The sequence below is a fragment of the Erpetoichthys calabaricus genome, chromosome 3 (genome assembly GCF_900747795.2).
Source record: "Erpetoichthys calabaricus chromosome 3, fErpCal1.3, whole genome shotgun sequence".
Lineage (NCBI taxonomy): Eukaryota > Metazoa > Chordata > Cladistia > Polypteriformes > Polypteridae > Erpetoichthys > Erpetoichthys calabaricus.
Genome location: NC_041396.2, coordinates 2,599,382 through 2,620,540, shown reverse-complemented (window position 1 = coordinate 2,620,540; position 21,159 = coordinate 2,599,382). Strand labels below are relative to the sequence as shown.

Here is a 21,159-nt window from a genome sequence, read left to right as displayed (position 1 = left end):
CAGGAATGGAACTGATGAAGTACAGTACTTCTGGGATGAAGAAAAGGAGTTTTCACCTGACCTGAAGTGTTATGAAATCACATGGACTGAGAGAAAGAAGCACTTCCGGGTCAGGGACTATAAAAGGACTGTGGGAAACCCCAGCAGATTGAGTTGGCAGGGGGTGCGACAGAGCTGCTGGGTGGAGTGAAGGATTGGTTTATTGTTATTGATTATTGTAATTGATTTATTATTGAGTATAGTGGAGGTGGAGGTGCTTGGTGCACACTTTTGTAATAATAAATTCATTATTGGACTTTTATCTGGTGTTTTGGCATATTGTCTGCGGGTTTGGAGGTGCAACAGCACCCCCTACTGTCACAGTACATAAAACTTGAGGCATTAGACAGATGAGCTTCCCTCCTATTTGAGAGGATCAAAACAGACGTGTTCCTTATTCTACGTCGCTACATTCTATGCATTGTACTGCTGGCTGAACGCTCATGCAAAGAGCAAAAAAGCCCACCTCTCTGACCAAACTTTCTGATTTTATCCTAGGCAGTCGCAAACTAGTTGGTCTTAGTCATTGGGTAGATCACATTAGACTATCATCTTCAAGGGACGGAGCTGCCGAGTTGCTAAAACAGGGGTGGGTAGCGTCGGTCCTGTAGGTGCGACAGTGGCTGCAGGTTTTTGCTCCAACCCAACTGCTTAATTAGAAACCAATCCTGGCCAATCTCAGACCTTCTTTACGTTTTTTGGCTTGTTATTCTGCAGTCTTAGGTTCTTATATTGTAACTTTTTTCCTTTTGAAGAATATCGTCCAAATGATTCGGAGCTTAACGCAGATCATTTTCCTCTGTGACACATGCGTGTTTAGGAGACACCTAAAGGGCTTAAGTACATGTAATTCCACGCTGGACCAGCAGGTGGCGAGGTGCATTAATTCTCCCTCTCGATCTTTTGCAGACAATTCTAGGAAAATCCCGCCCGGCTCTGGGGCAGCAAACAAAATCACTTCTGGTTCCAGTCCTGATGACATCACTTCCTCTACGGGCCTTTAAAGCTGCCATCTTGTGTATCATGAATCAGTCCTGTTTTAGACACTGTTGTATGAACATGTCTGTGCTTTGGCATTAGTACTGCAGCCAGGAAAAATTATACGGATGGCTGCCCCAACCCTTCGTAATGTCTTAATGGTTGTTCTTCTTGCATCTCTTAAGTGTTTTATTAAACCAAATGGTGCAGGATGAATCCACACGAGTGGAAATGGAAACAAGTTAGCTAACTCCTTTGATATTTACATCTTATTGCTAATAAGGTGCCATTAAAACAGTGAATGCAGCTGTATCAAGACTGAAATAAGCAATTACTGGTGGGTAACCTTAACAAGCGAGACCACTAAAATGTCACTTGAGCAATATGTACTTTATCAGCAACAATTGACTTTTCATTAAGAAAACTGGGTTGGAACAAAAACTTGCAGCCATTGTGGCCCTCCAGGACCAACGCTGCCCTCCCTTGCGTTAAGATTAAGTAAAAGAAGGCTAAGAGTGAAAATTGCTGGAAAAGCCGTCTAATGTGACCTGGCCTTAAACTGCACATGCCTGGAATGGGAAAGAAAACCACAATACCTGGAGAAAACGCAGCACAACATCAAGGAGAACATGCGAACACTACAGTACACAAGAGACTTTGGATCTGTGAGACAGCAGTATGAACCACCACTCCATGGACATTTTAATTTCTCTCAAATAATATTAAACAGACATTTTACTATTAAATGTTGCAGCAAGTACACATATCCATCCATCTACATGCACTTTTGCTAATTCAGTTACGATTCACTCTCAGATGGTGCCACTCTTGGCATAGTGGGAGCCCAGTCTGTCACAGGATACACTCGTTTACACACCAACAGCCACCCTTGCCAGGTCAGTTTCAAATGGCCATGTAACTTAACATGAACATTTTTACGAAGAGACACAGGACAAATGTGCAGACTCCACACTGGCAATAAGGTGGTGGGAAGAGTACCAAGAACTCTGACTTAGAGCTATTGCCTGATGGATCCAACATCATGGGTTCAAATCCTGCATGCACTTATATGAGTCTCTGTGTGGGTTTTCCTATATTAGAGTATCAGAACTAGATGTTAACAGGCCAACATAGCTCGCTTAAAAAATAACATCAAGTTGAGTTTGGAAAATCCTTAATGTCCTCCTATCTATCACACTACTCTTCTTAAAGTCACAATCTCAATCCACTGGAATAACTCCCTTCATAATTTTAAACACTTTAATCTCTAAAAAAACTTCAGCTCTTTTTAATCTTTCCTCCTTGTAGCCCTGGAATGAGCCTGGTTGCTCTTCTCTGCACTTTCCATGGCTGCTTTGTCCTGCAGAACACACAGAATTTCAAATGAGGCCTCACCACTGGGTGCTCTAGTGTTTCTGACGTGTGTGTGTGTGTGTGTGTGTGTGTTAAATTCAATGGAATTTACAAACTGGCCAGGCTATCGCAAGTGTGTGTGTGTGTGTGATTGGGCCCTGCGGGGAGGCAGGTTCTACTGTCATACTGTTGTCACACACGTGTGCATGGTAGGCAGCTAAAAGGACCAACAGATGGTAATTCCACGCCAGGCCGGGGGGTGGCGGGGTGCACTAACCCTTTCTCTGTTATCTCTACAGACAAAAACTGGGAAGCTCTGCCTGGTTCTGACAATGTCACTTCCAGTTCCGCAACCCAAAAACATCACTTCCGCCGAGCTACCTTAAAAGCAAGACAACCTCCAATTTGTATTCAGGTGTGTTTTGGACTCAACTCTGTACACAACTGTGCAACCTATTTGACTTTTGCAGCCAGGATTTACAGGAAGTAGATGGGTGGCTGCCCCAAACCTTTTTCGTGTGTCAAAGCTGTTCATTTCATTTCATTTCAGTCTATTGGCTGCCATCATAGGCTTTGCACCTCCATTACTTAAGTTGGATTATGGAGAATGGTATTTAATGATCACCACTAGAACCTTATGGACATGGCACTGAATCTAATGTCACACAGTACTAAAAAAAATCTACTTACCCTGTTGGGATTTCTGGAAGAGAATTCCACATGTCTTTTTCTAGAAGTCAAAAAAAAATATATGCATAATTATGACATGATGTAGTACATAAACATCATTGAGAAGCATTTGAATAAGACGTGAATATATTTCAAAGATGCTACAGACCAATGTTGAAACGTGGGGCTACTACATGTTTAGAAAGCAAACACAGAAACTGTTAGAGGATCACAGAAAAAGTCAGAAGATTGGGAAGAAAAGGCCATCAAAAGAAGGGAGGTGATGTCACAGTGTCGAATGAGACACAGCAACATCTGCGGCTTTTTCAGGAAACACTCACCTTTTTTCTTCCTGAAAATGAGAGAGATTTTCTTTCCGCTTTGTAAGCGGCAATAACCATCAACCAGGTCAGCCATGTTCTCCGCAACTGCCAAAGAAAATGTCTTAATGGACAAAGGCTGAAAAAAAAACAACAAATAAACATCAGTTAAGGCATCACATGAACCTGAGAGAAATTTGGAGAGACACTGATGTTTGTTTCTCAGCACTCTCTAATGATCTGTGCGCCGAAGAGGAACACTGGGCATGTTGGCATCAAAAACACAAGTTTATGCTACACTTGGCTCAGAGAGGAGAATCCATGAAAAGTTAAATGCAGCAGACCAGGTAGATGGAGTCGACACAGGAAGGATTTAATGACAGTAAAAGATTGACAAGCAGGTCTTTATCACAAAATCAGGAAGTGGCGCATTGACAGGTAAATCTACCTGCTGTTAGTTAGCCAGCAATGAGCCGCATTTATTCCACCTCCCTACTGTTACTACCGAACATTGAGTTTTGCAATGAAAACAGTGTTGTAGAAAAGCACTAAGCAATGAAAGTGTGTCATCTTCCATGGAAGTGCTTCAGTGGGCTCAGCAGGTATTCAGACCATTCTGTTTTTTCACATTTTTGCTATGTTGCAGTCATGTGCTAAAATCACTCATTTTTATTATATCACTTTTATCTATTGATATATCTGTTTATCCCCTACACAACAGACTTCCAGACAATACCTGCGCTTGCCGTCTTCAGACATCTTCAGATGACTCCCCCGTCACAGGCAACATTAATAATAGAGATTAGTCAGAGTATAGGAAGGAAGGGACAACCACCTGCAGCTCCACATCAGCAAGACAAAAGAGCTGGTGGTGGCCCTCTGCTATGCCAAGGAGCCTCTGAGACCAGTCACCGTTCAAGTGGAGGACATGCAGGTGGCGCAGAGCTACAAGGACCTGGGGGTTCACAATAACAGCAAACTGGACTGGTCTGACAACACAGTGGTACTGGACAAGATGGATCAGAACAGGCAGGAATTGCTAAGGTGACACAGGTCTTTTGATGTGTACAGCAACCTGCTGGAAATGTTCTACCAGTTCATAGTAGCCAATGTGGCGTTATACGCTGTGGTCTCCTGGGGATGCAACCTGGACTCAAAAGAAGTTCAATGCCAATGTCTGAACAAACGTATCAGTAAAGCCTGCTCCATCACAGGATGGACCCTGGACACAATGGAAGCTGATGTGGAAAAGAGGGTGATGGCAAAATCCCTTCCATCCTCTGCAGGAGGCACTCTCTTGGAGAACTTTTAGGCCACAGGCTTATTCCACAAAGGTGTGCTAAGAAGCGCCTCTGGGGGTCTTTTCTGCCCACTTCTAGCAGTTCAGTGCTGCCTCACGACACACCAGACTCTCCAAGTTTACTTTGAAATGTCTGCACAAAATTCATTAATTTGTTTAATTTATCGATTGATTTGCTGTATTATTTATCCTATGAGTCTGTGTGCTTATTTTTATGTTTCTGCTGCTGTATGCCTCTGGCATTAATAAAGTTTCTCTATTCTCTCTATAGATACTGTTTAAATAAAGATCAAATCTGTATATTTTAACATATGTTAAAAAATCAGAAGTGGTCTCCCCATCTCGACTTTCTCGTATACTCAGATATGGGGATGGATATTTGAGGAGTAAACCACAAGACAAGGATTATATTTTTATATTATGGATATTAAAGAACCATCAACAACAAATCAAATCAAATTAGTAATATATTGAATTGATTGAATAAATCAAACCCTGCAGCTGCATGAATAAAAAAGTACCAGACCCGGTTAGCGGAAATATTTCAATAGCTGATAGAAATCTACATTTTGTACTGTGGAGACTGGCTCGGACACAGACAGGCAGACACGTACATGTCACCCAACACACGTTTATTATACATTATATTTACAGTTTAATTGCACAAACCCAGTGCACAAAGCACCAATCACCCCTTTTAAAGTCCTGGCCACAACACAATGCCTTTCTCTTCCTGGTCCGCCTCCACTCCTCTCCAACACACTTTGTCTTCTTCCTCCCGACTCTCGCTCTGACTGGAGGGAGGCGGCCCCTTTTATATGCCCCGGATGGGCTCCAGGTGCCTCATTAGGGCCTCCGTGGCCACACCCCTGTGTGGCGGAAGCTCCCATGGTGTTGCCGGAAGTCCACCAGGTGCTTTCAAGTTTCTTCCCCCCAGCACTTCCCGGTGTGGCGGAAGTACTGAGGGCCAACAGTCCCAAGGCATTGGGGCGCCCCCTGGCGGTGACCACGGGCCCCTACAAGGCTGAGCTTCCAAGCTCCGTACCCGCGGTCCCCAAAGCCACCAGGGAGGACGCCCCCTCGTGTCCTGGAGGAGGCACAAGCCCTCCTCCACTCCTCCTAGGCGTCCCGGCCGGGCATGGATGCCCGCCGGGCACCACAGTACCTAAAGTATCTATCTATCTATCTATCTATCTATCTAATACTTGTATGCAAAATTTGGTTGACCTAAGTGAAAGCACACTACACAGTCTACACACTGTGAGGGGTTCAGCCCAGACACAACCACACGGACACCAGCTCTTCATAAAAACACACGCTTTATTACTACAAGTGTCCCCAAACACCAGTCCCGCACACTCACAGTGCTTCACGCACCACAACACCCTTCCTTGGGCCTTTCACTGTCCGTGGGCCGCCTTTCCTCTCTCCACAGGAGCTTCGTCCTGCTCCCACTCCCGACTCTAGCTCCCAGACTGTAGGAAGGCGGCCCCTTTTATTTCCACCCGGATGTGCTCCAGGTGCCTGATGACATCCTTCCGGCTGCACTTCCTGGTGTGGCGGAAGTGCTGCTCTTGCACCCGGAAACACTCCGGTCGTCCCTGGAAGGATCTTCCTCCATCTTCCCGGGTGTGGCGGAAGTGAATAGTTCCCGGGCTCTCTGAGGCTCGGGGTGCCCCCTGGTGGTGGGCTTGAGCCTCCTTGCTCTTCTCCCGTGGTCCCCTCAAGATCCAGGGCGGTTGCCCCCTTGTGGCCCGGAGGACGTATATCCCACCTCCCAGTCCTTCCAGGTGTCCCGGCTGGGTCTGTCCCCCAGCCTCCTGTGACAACACACATACAGTCATAATTTCAAAAATAGTATTTTCAGAGACAGGGAGGTCTACAATGTTGAGATTCATCAAAATCTCAAAGTGGAAGTTTTAAAGGATTCCAATACTTTCCCTGTACTTGGTATACAAGAAAATTAGGGAGGTCTAAAATGTTGAGATTCACCAAAATCTCAACATTGAATTTTTGGTCTGTTTATAGGGCTCTCCATAATGTGTGGGACAAAGGCACCTTTTTCTCTTGATTTGACCCCACTGCTCCACAATTTCAAATTACAAATCAAACAATTCAGATGTGATAAAAGTACAGACTTTGCACTTGAAGGGTATTTGGGTACATTTTGGTCTCACCACACATTTTCTACACGGCCCCTCCATTTTAGGGCCCCATAATATTTAGCACATACCAATGGCAGGTCTATTAAAGCCGTTGTCATATTTAGGACTTTGTCGCATATCCCTCACATACAACAACTTCTTGAAGTCTGCCATTCATAGACATCAGCAGGTGCTGAGGATCTTCTCTGGTGATGCTCTGCCAAGCCTCTCATGCAGCCATCTTAGTCTCCTGCTTGTTTTCAGGAGGGCTTGTCCCCTTCAGTTTTCTCTTCAGCATATGGAAGGCCTGCTCCATTGGACTGAAATCCGGTGACTGACTTGGCCATTCAAGAATTTTCCTTTTATTAACTTTGAGAAACTCCTCTGTTGCCTCAGCTGTATATTTGGGTAGGATGAAGCTGGGCTTAGAGGCATTGACTGGAACTTGAGCTGATCAGATATCTCAGAATTCATTTTGCCACTGCCATCAGCAGTTCTAATGAACAGAAGTGTGCCAGGACCTGTGACAGCCATACATGCCCAAGTCATAACACTCCCAGCACAACCATGTTTAACTGATGAGGTGGTCTGCTTTGGATCTTGGGAAGTTCCTTCTCATCTCCACACTTTGCTCTTGCCATCACTCTGATGAGGTTCATCTTTGTTTCGTCTATCCACAAGACCTTTTCTCAGAATTCTGCAGGCTCTTTTAAGTTTTCACAAGCTGTAATCTGGCCATCTTGTTTTTGTGGCTAACTAGTGGTTTGCATCTAGTCGTGTGGCCTTGGCCTTGGTATTTCTGTTCATGAAGTCTTCTGCTGAGAGTCATCTCTGACACACACACACATCGGCCCCCTGAAGACGGTTTCTGATCTGTCTGACAGGCATTTTTCTTTACCATAGTGAGGATTCTTCTGTCATTAGCAGTGGAGGTCTTCCTTGTCCCACCAGTCCCTTTGTGATTACTGAGCTCACCTGTGCAGTGCATTCTTTCTTCTTCATGACCAGTAAGCCCGCGATTCGCCAGCGAATCGGAAATCCAAGAATGGCAATCAGTTTCTGTTCCGTCTGATATCTGGATGGATGACATATCAAGGAGGGTGGGTGCGTCTGGGGAAATGTCATGTAATTACATAAGCATATCTGTAGTAAAGCGGTCTCGTTTTGTGGAGACGTGATTCTGTTGCCTTTGCTGACACCGACTGCTGGCAGAGTGGAGCACAGCAAGTTCAGTTTACAGGTTGTGGTGTTCGTGTGCCAGCCACTGAGTCTGGGAAGCCACTGGGTTAGAGTCTGTGACTGTCATGTGATGTATATTACTGTCACAGTGGATTAGAGCAAGTGTAGCTCACAGGTTGTGTTGTTTGGGCGGGACACCGCTGCGGTTGACTCTGGACTCTGGGGCGGGCGGCAAACTGAATGACCGCTATGTGATCAACATTACTGGCACAGTGGATTAGAGCATTGCACTTGCGTTTAATACGGAGCGTTCGTTTATTGTTTTTAGCCATGCAGTTTCGTTTTTGTGTCTCCATGGCCGTGTCGTCAGCAAGAAGTCGTTTGCTGACGGCGGCGGATTTGCGTGCTGAAGTGGCCATGTTGGCGGATCTGGGCATGGAGGGCTACATCACTAAACGAACGTGGTATATGCGGTGGTGTGGGCGGTCGCGTTCGGGCGGCTATACAACCTGGCGTGCATGCTTTACCTCAGGTTTAGTTTACAGCTCGTAGCCATGGTAAAGTTGTCATTTAATTAAATAAACATATTTGTACTAAAGCGGTGTCTTTGTGTGTGCACCTTCAGTAATTCATTCTATCCATACGGGGTCGTTTTTGTATTTCCGTTAGTTGAGGTGTTTCTTTTCGGAGCTGTGACTCCGTTAGCTATAAGTCGTTTACTGTTAGGAAATATAATCACACTTACTTTTAATACAGAGCGTTCGTTTATTGTTTTCTTCCATCTGGTGTCGTTAATATGCTGTGTAGTCTGGACGTCTGGGGATTCCGTACTGTAATAGTGTAATGTGATTCAAATATGCGCTGAATCGTTTCGTTTTGCTTTTCTCCGTGGCTGTGTCGTTAGCTATGGGCTCGGATTTGTATTTTCGTTGGTTGAGCTGTTTCGTCTTTGAGCCGTGAGTCCTCTGCCTGTGGTGTTTCAGAAGTGCGTTGTAGGCGGCAGTGCGCGTGCGCTTCAAAGTCTGGACGTCTGGGGATTCCGTACTGTAATACTGTAATGTGATTCAAATCTGTGCTGAATCGTTTCGTTTTTGTTTTCTCTGTGGCTGTGTCGTTAGCTATGGGCTCGGATTTGTACAGCCTAAGCAAACGGCTGAGTCCGGTACATCTAATCTGTGTTGTCTGTGGTTGTGTCGTATCACACTGGTAGGCGATTCATGACATCCGGTTTACAACGTTATCGTCTCTGGCTGTGTCGTTAGCTATGGGCGGGCTCGTTGCAGTGCGGCAGTGTGCGTGTGCCTCGATGCGCCCTGTGCCCAGCGCCCTGTGTCCATATCTGGTTTACAACCTTCGGTTAGTAACATGGATATTCCAGACAGTTCATTGAGGTCATCCAAAGGTTTTACTGATGTCTCCAATGGTTTTATCCTGGTGTACTTGTCCTCATTAGAACACTCTAGACGAGAACAGGCCATTCAGCCTAACAAAGCTCGCTAGTCCTATCTACTTATTTCTTCCAAAAAAACATCAAGTCGAGTTTTGAAAGTCCCCAGCGTCTTACTGTCTACTACACTACTTGGTCGCTTATTCCAAGTGTCTATTGTTCTTTGTTTAAAGAAAAACGTCCTAATGTTTGTGCGAAATTTACCCTTAACAAGTTTCAAACTGTGTCCCTGTGTTCTTCATGAACTCATTTTAAAATAACAGTCTCGATCCACTGGACTAATTCCCTTCATAATTTTAAACACTTCAATCATCCATCCATCCATCCATTTTCCAACCCGCTGAATCCGAACACAGGGTCACGGGGGTCTGCTGGAGCCAATCCCATCCAACACAGGGCATAAGGCAGGAACCAATCCCGGGAAGGGTGCCAACCCACCACAGGACACACACAAACACACCAAGCACACACTAGGGCCAATTTAGAATCGCCAATCCACCTAACCTGCATGTCTTTGGACTGTGGGAGGAAACTGGAGCGCCCGGAGGAAACCCACGCAGACACGGGGAGAACAAGCAAACTCCACGCAGGAAGAACCCGGGTCTCCTAACTGCGAGGCAGCAGCGCTACCACTGTGCCACCGTGCCACCCCACTTCAATCATCCATCCATCCATCCATTTTCCAACCCGCTGAATCCGAACACAGGGTCACGGGGGTCTGCTGGAGCCAATCCCAGCCAACACAGGGCACAAGGCAGGAACCAATCCCGGGCAGGGTGCCAGCCCACCGCAGGACACACACAAACACACCCACACACCAAGCACACACTAGGGACAATTTAGAATCGCCAATCCACCTAACCAGCATGTCTTTGGACTGTGGGAGGAAACTGGAGCGCCCGGAGGAAACCCACGCAGACACGGGGAGAACATGCAAACTCCACGCAGGGAGGACCCGGGAAGCGAACCCGGGTCCCCAGGTCTCCAAACTGCGAGGCAGCAGCGCTACCACTGTGCCACCCCACTTCAATCATGTCACCTCTTAATCTTCTTTTTCTTAAACTGTAAAGGCTCAGCTCTTTTAATCTTTCCTCATAACTCATCCCCTTTAGCCCCGTAATCAGCCTAGTTGCTCTTCTCTGAACCTTCTCTAGTGCTGCTATGTCCTTTTTGTAGCATGGAGACCAAAACTGCACACAGGACTCAAGATGAGGCCTCACCAGTGCATTATAAAGGTTGAGCTTGTTGAACAATGGCAGCTATAGACTCCAAAGGGAAGAAGCAAGCTGAAAATGATCAAACACCTGTGACACCAACTGTCTCAAACATTATGGTGCCCTGAAATGAGGGGATACTACTTGGAGAAAGTGTTATATGACCAAAATGTCTGCAAAATCCCCTTAGGTGAAAACCTGCAAGGTGCACTTTAGTTACGTTTGAGTTGTTTGAATTATAATTTCAAATTGTAGAGTAGAGGAAGAAATCAAGCACAAATGTGTGTTTGTCCCAAACATTATGGAGGGCATGACTGTATGGTAAACTAACCAAGAAAATCACCTCTGAATCCTTCATGTTCATCTTTATTCTCTCGGCCGTCTCTGCCTTCTGTGGAGAGTTTAGGCCTCCTTTATACTTTTCTTGTGCGTTTCCTCCAGGGACCCCTGTTTCCTCCCACAGTTTTAAGAAAGGCTTTTTGAGTAGCTAGACGTGGGTTGTTTTTTTTGCCATGATGGAGTGGCACGCAGGATCCTCGCGCCCATTACTGCCAGACTCGGATTAAAGTGGGTTTGGAAAAGGAACGGATGTCAGAATGTTTCATATGTCAGCGCTAACTGCAGGTTCCCTCTATACATTTATTTTCTGGCATTTATTCTATCATATCAGATGGCAGGATTTTTAAAGACAACTATCTTCTCAAAATAATAATTATCAGAAGGCTTTTAAACCACACTGAAAGTGTGGGCTGAACACACAAAAAGCTTCCTGAAATACCAACAAGCATGAGTCACAGTTCTGTAAGAAAGACACACAAAGAGCTTTTAATGTTTTGTTTTTTTTTTTAATTTTGTGAATATAATTATGCAAATGTGCCATCTCCTGTCAGACTGTCAAAAGGGCTTTGTTATAACGGAACATTTGTATAGACGTTGTATAGATTTCCAGGGGTTCAATCATTTTTGTGCCCTTGAGAATGTCACTGTTATATAGATATTCATTCACTGCTTTGTTTCACTCTTTCCTGAAAGGTGCTCAAATGTATTTTTCCATATGACTCAGAACATGAGCTTATAGTAACAAAACTTGGGCTTTGCAGTACAAGCGTGTCACACACTTCACATATTCACAGACTTTTGTGCTGATGTTTATAACCACATTACTGCATTCATTTTACTACAACATTTTGGATGTGCAAACATGAGTGCCATTTGTTCCATCTCCATCTTTAGATGTTTTTGGTGTCATGAGCAAACATTTAACTTCATCTAGAGCAGGGGTGTCGAACTCCAGGCCCGCAGTGTTTTCATTTTAACCCTTTTCCTAATCAGTGACCAGTTTTCACTGCTAATTAACTCCTTTTCCCTTCATTTTAACAGCCCTGTTGTTAAGGATTCAGTCCTCTGAATTGATTGTTTTCTTCATTAAATGACAACCAAACAGAAATGAGACGTGAAACAAGCCAACAGATGACAAGCTAAATTGGGGCTTCAATCTCCAACCAATTCACTCCAATCACTTTCTTAATGAGAGGCCGATTCTTGCTGTTAATTAAACTTGTTATTCAATTCCATGGCTTATTGCTGCTCTCATTCTGCCACAGCAGACATTTCCAAAACTGTTGATTTTCTGTTTTTCCTAAGAACACCATTAAAATGTTTGGTGACCAGTGAGCCCAACCTTAATGAGACCTTCACCTTTCTTTATTTTCCGATATTGTGTGATGGGCACAGGTGAGTTGGTCATGTGGCGTCTTGTACTCTGTCTCATTATTGTTTGGCTGCTAATTAAGGCAAAAGAAACAACAAAGGGGCCTGAGTCAAGTTAATTAAAATTAAGGCAAAAGAAGTCAATTAGCAGCAATTACTGGTCACTAATTAAGAATCAGCCACTGCGACCCTCCAGGACCACAGTACGACACCCGTGGTTTAGAGTAACCTTGAGAACAAAAGTTAAAGTCCCTGCTTCAGAAGAGTGAGGAAAAACCTTTCACTCAAAATATTGTGTATGAGGAAATATTTTTTGCCTAAATATGTTATTTATTCAATAAGGAATTATGTAAGCATAGAAATATGTATACAAGCCTCTGAGCATACATGTTATATGTATACATTGTCACGTGTGCATACTTGAGGCTCACCTTTCGGGCTCATCGCTGCCTTCATCAATGCCACTCCGGGACACAAAGGGGTGCTGTCGCTGACGGTATCATCCTGTCTGTCTACCACAACTTTGAGAAACTGCCCAATGGGGCGACTGACTTCACCCCTTCTGGTGCAGCCAAAGGTTATTATAGTTTTGCCTTGTTATTTTAGTTTTTATTTCTATATTTTTTCTGACCATACATGGAAATTCAGTTTAGTTTTAGCTTTCATCTATCGTGTATTTTTAGTTTTAATTATAGTTTTTATTTTACAAAGACATTTCAATCTTATTTTTATATCTATTAGTTTCAGTTTTAGTTTTAGTAATTATGACATGGACCTACTATGGAGTTTAGTTTTGTGTCACAATCAGATAGAACTATACACTTAATGGATTTGGATGTAATACAAGTTTAATGTTAGTGGAAGCTTACTACACTACATGGTTTACTATCTGGTTTTGTTTTTGTCTGATAAAAACAAGCATAATCAAAACCAGATACTGAATATGAACAATTTTATATTTTTAAAAATATTTTCTATATCATTTGTGCTGAACAATTGTGCGCTGACTGTTGTCACTTTTTCTTTTTATTGCCCAGAATGGGCCAATTTGTAGTGAAATTTAGGTGAATTTGAAGGTTTAAGGGTTTTTTACTCTAAATGTCTACAGCACACAACATATCCTGCTCCAAGACAATGTGCTTATAATGAATGCCTTCAATATTGTATTCACAAATCTCCTATACTGGGCTTTGTTATTTTCTACCAGCCATATTCATATCTGATTGCACCTCAGGCACATACAATTTACAGACAGAATTTTGCCACCTGCAGGCCTGAAAAAATATAAAAATTCTGAAAATAGATTCTATTGTGTTCTGACAGGTTTGATCATGAAAATCATGGGGGCTTAAGAAAAACAAGGTTCTTAGGCTTGAATGAGTGTGCAGACCCCATCTAGCTGAATTAAGGGAAACAAAGAAAAACACATACTTAGTGTCAAGGTTTGGGGCCGTGAGACTTGAACATCCCATGCATAAGAACATTAAGCCCTTAATGAGCAGAGCAAAAGTAGGAAATAGGTGTATGGATGGGCACAAAACTACAGAGACAGCATTTGCGATTAAGAACCATATATATATAGTACATTATCTAAACTTGTTGATCCAGAGCAGGAGTGCAGGAAACCAGGTGCCTAACACAGCAGGTTTGGATGCAAGGCCAAAAAATCCCTGGTATGCAATATGTATGATATGGTTGATGTTAGGAACAAAGGAATATGATATTTTAACTATCTATTTTGAGAAAGAGAGAAAAATTGAATAAAGGGGGATACATTTTTTAAAACATAATTCTGCTACTGGTTTATTTTCACAATGTCAGGTATTTTGAGCTTTGAATATAAACTAAAAAGAGGGGGCGCAGTGGTAGTGCTGCTGCTTTGCAGTAAGGAGACTGTGGAAGATTGTGGGTTCGCTTCCTGGTTCCTCCCTGTGTGGATAGCGCTTTGAGTACTGAGAAAAGCGCTATATAAATGTAATGAATTATTATAAATTAATAAATATAGAATAAATACAAAAACACATAAGTATGTTTGGCTTTTCATCAGTTAGCAGATTCTCTTTACCTACCTATCTGTAGCTCAGTAGAGACATTACCAACTCAGGAATTTTACAAGGTTTGTATTGCTTCGTTGTTAAACAACTTTTTTAAAGCAAAAGTGATTGGTCAGTAACAATATGCTGATCTTGTATGATGACCTAGTACAACTGGCTACTGTTGTACTACAATCAGTGTCATTTTATTTTCAAAAAGGATTTACTTTCTGTTTTAAAATTAAAAGTAACAAGGGTTAAAGACTAACAGCAAGAATATTCATTCAAAAATGAAAACTAAAAATATTTTTAGTAAATTATTATTTTATTTCAGTTAGCCTTTCCATCTACTTTAATAGTTTCGTTTAGTTTTTCATTTCAGTTTTGTTAATTATTTTATTTCAGTTTACGAAAATGTTTTTTTAATAATAGATTCAGTTTTGATTTTAGTTGGTGCAGCCACTATGAAGTCGAGGCACTCCTGGCAGGGATCATTTCTTTCCAGAGAGAGCAGACCGCAGAAAGGAGCTCCTGCCCAGACACCCACCTCACTACAGAGCATTCAAGCACTCTCAGTTTTGCCTTATTTAGTCCTGCTTTTTGTGTTCTGTTTTACTTATATGTGCCATCGAGCACAGTGGTTCCCAAACTCGGCCCTGGGGACCCCATGTGGCTACAAGTTTTTGTTCCAACCAACTTCCATTTTTCATTGGACTCTTAGCCTAATGAAGTGAGTCGTTATTTCCCAGTTTCTGTGTTTTGGAGTCAATGCAGAAATTACAAACTAAGTTTGGTATCCCGGGTGTCTGCTGTGCTGGTTGTTAATGGTCACCATTAGGGTTAAATGAAGGGAGCAAACTACACAGGAAAAGGGGAAAATAATAGGAAAACAACAAAAGAGAGTTAAGCATTTAAAGCTTTAGAAAAAAAAATAGAAATATTTCAAAATTTCTTATAAACGTAAAAACCATACTGTTGTGTGTTTCTGAATGCAGAATAGCGAGAAGAGTAAAAAAGAGCAGCTAATTACATGAGATCAGTTGTTATCGATTATTATCATCGAATGTGAATCTGGTTGGAACAAAAACCTGCAGCCATAGTGGGTCCCTAGGATCGAGTTTGGGAAACACTGATCTAGCACTTATTTATTTCGGGACTCTGCAAATATTGTTCTTTCGGTTGATGGCGACATAGAAGGACATAAGATTACAAGTTACATATCCATTTCCTCATCTTTCATTTGCACTTACGGCCGTAATCGGTGTACACCCGTCCAATATTACAGCCGTTAGGAGGAGAATACCAAAAACAGTGAGCGTGAGTTTAGCAGTTAAACAAGCAAATCATTCAACTTAGATTAGTAGTGGGCCATTTCAAACATATGAACCAGCTAGTAGAGGGGTTTAGAGCACGAAAAAAATACATAAAAATAAATCTTAATAGTAGACAAGAGAATTAATTTGTCGGGTATGCAAGGAACTTTTGTTGTTTATTGTGAGCACCAATCTCAGTGTTGTGTGTCCTCATTGCACCAGTCTATGCCAAGTTAACGGAATGCCCTTAATGTTCAGCTATCTCTGTGTGACAACAGAATGATCTCAGATTGAAGTTAGATGGCCAGAAATGTGGAATGTCTTCTGAATGCGCATACAGTTTTAATACATGTGTTAACATACTGAAACGCCAAGAAATGTGAAATAGACACTTAATCATAAAGGGAACATCATAGACAATTACTTCCTTTTTCTTTCTTGTGTGTGATATCAACTTTTTGTAACAATTTAATTTACGTACTACAAAAATGCATCTACAGTATTACTCGTTTACTCTTCTGAAACAAGACCTTCATAAAGGCTCCTTTTGGTCTTCATAACACTTATAAAACTTGCAGAGATGAATAAACACTTTACTGATGCTTTGTAAAAGCCGTGCTTGAGAAGATCTGGTTACATACGAGTGAAACAGGAATAGTTTCATTGTTGTAGCACCTACAAAAACCCAAATTTCTTTCTTATTTCAGAATACGTTACCACTGAAGCTAAGCATGTTCAGGTCTGGCCAGTACTTGGATGGTAGCTCATCTAGGAAAAGCCGGGGTTGCTGCTAGAAGAGGTTCTTTATTATTTTACCTTAAACGGTTTCATGTATTAGGAATTTGTTCATTTTTGCATATCCCTTGGGGTCAGAGCACAGGGTCAGCCATCGTACAGCACCCCTGGAGCAATTGCAGGTTAATGGTCTTGCTCAAGGGCCCAGCAGTAACGGGGATTTGAACTGGCAACCTTTTGGATACCAGCGCAGATCCTTAGCCTCAGAGCCACCACTCCGGGCCTTACATGAGCAGGAGAGGCCAGCAGGGGGCACTAACCCTGTGGTCTGAGTGAAGATCCCAAAGCCCCAGTGCAGTGATGGGGACACTGTGTTGTAAATATGGCGTAAAACCAAGGTCCTGACTCTCTCTTTTCTGAAGAGTAGAGTTTATCCCGTTGTCCTGGCTAAATTGCACGTCACAGCCTCATCCATTCTGGCCCCCTAATCATCCCCTGTCTCTACTTGTCTCTCTTTCTCTCACCCCTTCACCACCTAATAGCTCATGTGTGCTGTGCGTACTGGTGGAGTAATGGATGCTGTCACATTTCCAAGTGGGTGCTACACATTGGTGGTGGCGCTCCTCAGTCTAAGTGCTTTGAGCAAGAGAGAAAACTGATATATAAATCAAGTCAAGTCAAGTTGGGGAACATGCACTGGTACAGTGCATTGCCGCACCTACTACACGATGAAACAACTCAGGATCCCGGTTGGCAACCCCCCAGGCAGACACGCAGTCCAGTCCCACCCCCCAGAAATGACCTTCTATCTGCCGCAGCCAGGTGTTACGTGGGCGACCCCTTGGCCTGGTCCAGTCACTCGGGTCCCCAACAATGAGGATCTTATGAGCCGGATCACCCTCAGGGAAACACGCCACATGGCCGTAGTGCCGGAACTGACGCTCCCTCACAATGCAGGTCATGTGCCTCATTCGGGACTCCATGAGCAACACAAAGTCAAACCAGTGGTACCCAAGGATTTTCCGGAGAGACACACATGAAGGAGTCCAGCCTTCATCTCAGGTCACTGGATACTGTCCATGTCTGGCAACAATATAGCAAGACAGGAAGCACCAGGACTCTAAAGACTTGGACCTTTGTCCTTTTGCATAGATATCAGGAGCGCCACACACCCCTTTCCAGCAACCTCATGACCCCCCCATGCTCTCCCAATCTGTCTACTGACTTCATAGGAAGAGTCACCAGAGTCACATGAATGTCACTGCTGAGGTAAGTAAACCTCTCGACGAAGTCGACACTCTCCGCAAACAGATACACTGCTGATTGTTCGTCATTAAAGGCCTGGCTCTTGGTTTTTATCAGGACCCTCACAAGTCCAGACACTCAGACCCCTCACTCAGTCTCTCGAGACCCCCGATCAGAGCTTCCATTGAAGATCACAGCATCGTCAGCAAAGTCAAGATCTGTGAATCTTTCTTCACCAACAGATGCCCCCCAGCTGCTGGACCCCACGACCCTGCCCAACACCCAGTCCATACAAGCATTGAACAGAGTAGGAGCAGAGCAGACCCCTGACAAACCCCAGAATCAACTGGGAAAAACACAAAGGGTCTGTCTCCACTCTGCACAGCACTCACAATACCAGTGTACAGGCCAGCCATGATATCCAGCAACCCTGGGGGGAATCCTTCAAAGTCTCAGGATGTCCCACAGGGCAGCGCGATCAACGCTTTATGAAAATCGACAAAGGCTGCAAAGAAATTGCTATCTATCCATCCATCCATCCATTATCCAACACGTTATATCCTAACTACAGGGACACGGGGGTCTGCTGGAGCTAATCCCAGCCAACACAGGGCGCAAGGCAGGAAACAAACCCCAGGCAGGTCGCCAGCCCACCGCAGGAATTCCTATATAAATGTAATTAATTATTTTTATTATTTTTGTTATTTGTGTTTTGAGTGAACTGTTTGCTTTCAATTTCACTAAAACTTTTAAAAAGAAGACACTTGTTTCTGGTAGCTGCCTTTTAAATGATTTGGAAACACTTGAAAAAAACAACTGCTGTACACTGATGATTATCCTCTATTAAGATTTAATAGCAGTGGGTGTCGAAGGTGGGGGGCTGTACCAAAGACACATTCTCATCTTCTAAGGAAAGACAGGGCAATCCCTACAAGCAAAACTCCATAAGAGAATATCAAGAACACGCTGCACCAGAATCACCGCTATCCATCATGCAAGTCACCAGCCAGTCATTCAAGATGTTTAAATAAATGAACCAGACAAATGTGTTCCTTATAGTGTGAGGTTACTAACTTCACTTTTCAGCTGCTGGGATTTTATTTTTTTTTAATTTTGTTCAAGGTTCTAATCAAAGGTTAAGTCTGCCATCTCACTGACAAGGCTTTGTGTGTTTTTGCTTCTGTGTTCAATGCAGTGCGTCTCTGAGACGTCTTTATAAAGTACTCTGATTTGTAATCGTTTCCGTCATTGTTCTTTCTTCAAAGGATATTCTGTCATTTCTGCTCACTGCTGTTCCTTACAATGAATCCAAATTCTGATATCAAGAAACAGATGAACAAAACACGACATCTGCATAGACGCAAGAAACACTGGGTGATCATCATACGGAAACGCCGGGGTTTCATCCCAGGTTCAAGTGCCTTTTCTTTTATTGGTCTATTAAATATTTATTTGTAAATTCTGTTTTTGTTTTCTTTCTGTTAATATTTTACAATTTCTAAATGGATATTGTTATGTGGATTACTTTTTATTGTTTATTCTGTATTTAATAGTTTTGTATTAGGTTTCTTGACCACCCTGTGTTGAGCCTAAGGAGGCAGGGCCTCCTGACACTGCAGCTGTGAGGTCACCCCTAGAGCCGACACAAGCCCACGAAAACTGCTAGCGCTGAGGCATATGGATATGCTCCTGCTCGCTTGTCTCTCCCATGTTTTTTTTTTTTTGGGGGGGGGGGATTTTAATCACTTCTTTATTATTCTGAGGACCTTTTTGATTTTCTAGTTTATGAAGGCTGTGTGACAGGCAGCCACATGTATCACCTGGCCAGGACCCCAATGGAATTGAAGGGCCCAGGGAGATATACCTCCCCTGGGACACAAGAGTGCAGCTCTCCTGAAGGGCTGTGGCATCACAGGGCACGCTGGGAGCTGGAGTTTGGTGCAGCCCTGGTGGGTTCCATGGGGTCCACCAGGGGGAGGTGCAGAGCCCTATAGTGAACTTCCACCACACCTGGGAGTGATTCCAGGTAATACTGATGAGCCACCTGGAGCTGAATAAAAGGAGCCACCTCACTCCATTCGGGAAGCCAGAGTCGGGAGGTGGAGGACAAAGCTTACTGGGAGAGGAGTGGAGGCAGAGAGAAAGGAGGAGAAAAAGAAAGAAGAAGGGACTGAACATTACTGCTGGTGCTGTTGTAGTGGGGAGAGGGGAAAAGCGCTGCCCCACGAGAAATAAACCTGTGTTACCTTGTGCCTGTCTGTGTCCGGGTTTGGGGAGCTGTACGCCCCCGGTATTCCACAGCTGCTTTGGACTTTGGATTTTGGCTTTGGATTGTGGACTTGGCTTTGTTTTCTTCAGGTTCACCTTCTGTTGGAAAACTATCTTGATTCCCTTTTCATTTCTGAAAATATTTCTTAAACAGAAGGAACTTTGTTCTTGATATTTGCTGCCAGCGGTTTTACATTTCCCCTCTCACTTTGTTCTGAGATATCCTCAGCCTTGGTTAATTTTGGCCTTTACTTCAGTATAAGATTTCTTTTGTCTACTTTTACATCGCTACATTTTGAAATGAAAGTGGCTATTTTTACTCCGATACATTTTACCGAACATATTTGTTACTGCAATATTAAACGAGAAAACAACAGGGCTATACAAATATGCACAATGCTTTACTTAGTCAGGCTTCACCTGCTTTATAAATATTTGTATAGACTGTATGAAGAACCAACATCCATATATGAAGGAGCACAGCTTGCGGCAACAGCCAATGACCTATGCAGTCGTTCCAAATACACCTCACTTTAGCCTGCAGAATGGGGTGGGGCTGCACATTTGGGGCGGAGCAGGACATTGTTGACACACAATTCCACAGATGATGCTGCCGATTTCATACACTTTTACATGCACACACATAACAGAAACCTGCAATCTTAATAATTCACCTTTACACATGTAATCTTATTGAGTTCTTTGGCAAAACATTTGAATGTTATTAAACTGCACAAAAAAAAAAGAGCATAAGCATGATGCCTGTGATCATTTTCTTGCGTTTTAGACATATGTTTATCCAAACTGACGCTTTATTCATTACTGGATGGCATGCAGCAAACTCTTTTCTGTTTGGCTGTGTGAATGAGGCCTACAAATGACTGTGCGTCTTGCATCCAGTAATGCTGGAATAAGAATAATCAGGGTATTTTTACTTCAACAAGATAAGTATTGCATTAAGTTACTTGTTACTTTAAAAAGTAATTGCATTACATAACATGCATTCCTTTAATGTACTGCTCGAGATTGTGTTGCTGAGCTTAGAACTGTACATTCAGGTCATCAACATAAATGTAAGTGATTTCTGAATTACTGAGATAGATTATTTCAGCCATAAGGCTGACCTCTGGAAACATATTCTTGTGGACTCTTCTACCTGTGTGCAGGCTGACAGAGTGCAATGGACATGCGCAGACTACAAGATCCTAAAGG

The 21,159-nt window shown here is 43.2% G+C and overlaps 1 protein-coding gene across 3 annotated transcripts in view; it reads right to left on the bottom strand.

Moving 5' to 3' along the window:
- Window positions 1-21,159, bottom strand: part of ptk2ba (protein tyrosine kinase 2 beta, a) — a 386,610-nt gene that overhangs the window by 153,746 nt on the left and 211,705 nt on the right. For all 3 annotated transcript variants that reach the window (XM_028796341.2, XM_028796343.2, XM_028796338.2), the window contains exons 11-12: window positions 3,381-3,498; window positions 3,061-3,100 (exon numbers count right to left, since the gene is read on the bottom strand). In XM_028796341.2, coding sequence (XP_028652174.1) covers window positions 3,061-3,100; window positions 3,381-3,498 — 158 coding nt within the window. The remainder of the gene's footprint in view (window positions 1-3,060; window positions 3,101-3,380; window positions 3,499-21,159) is intronic.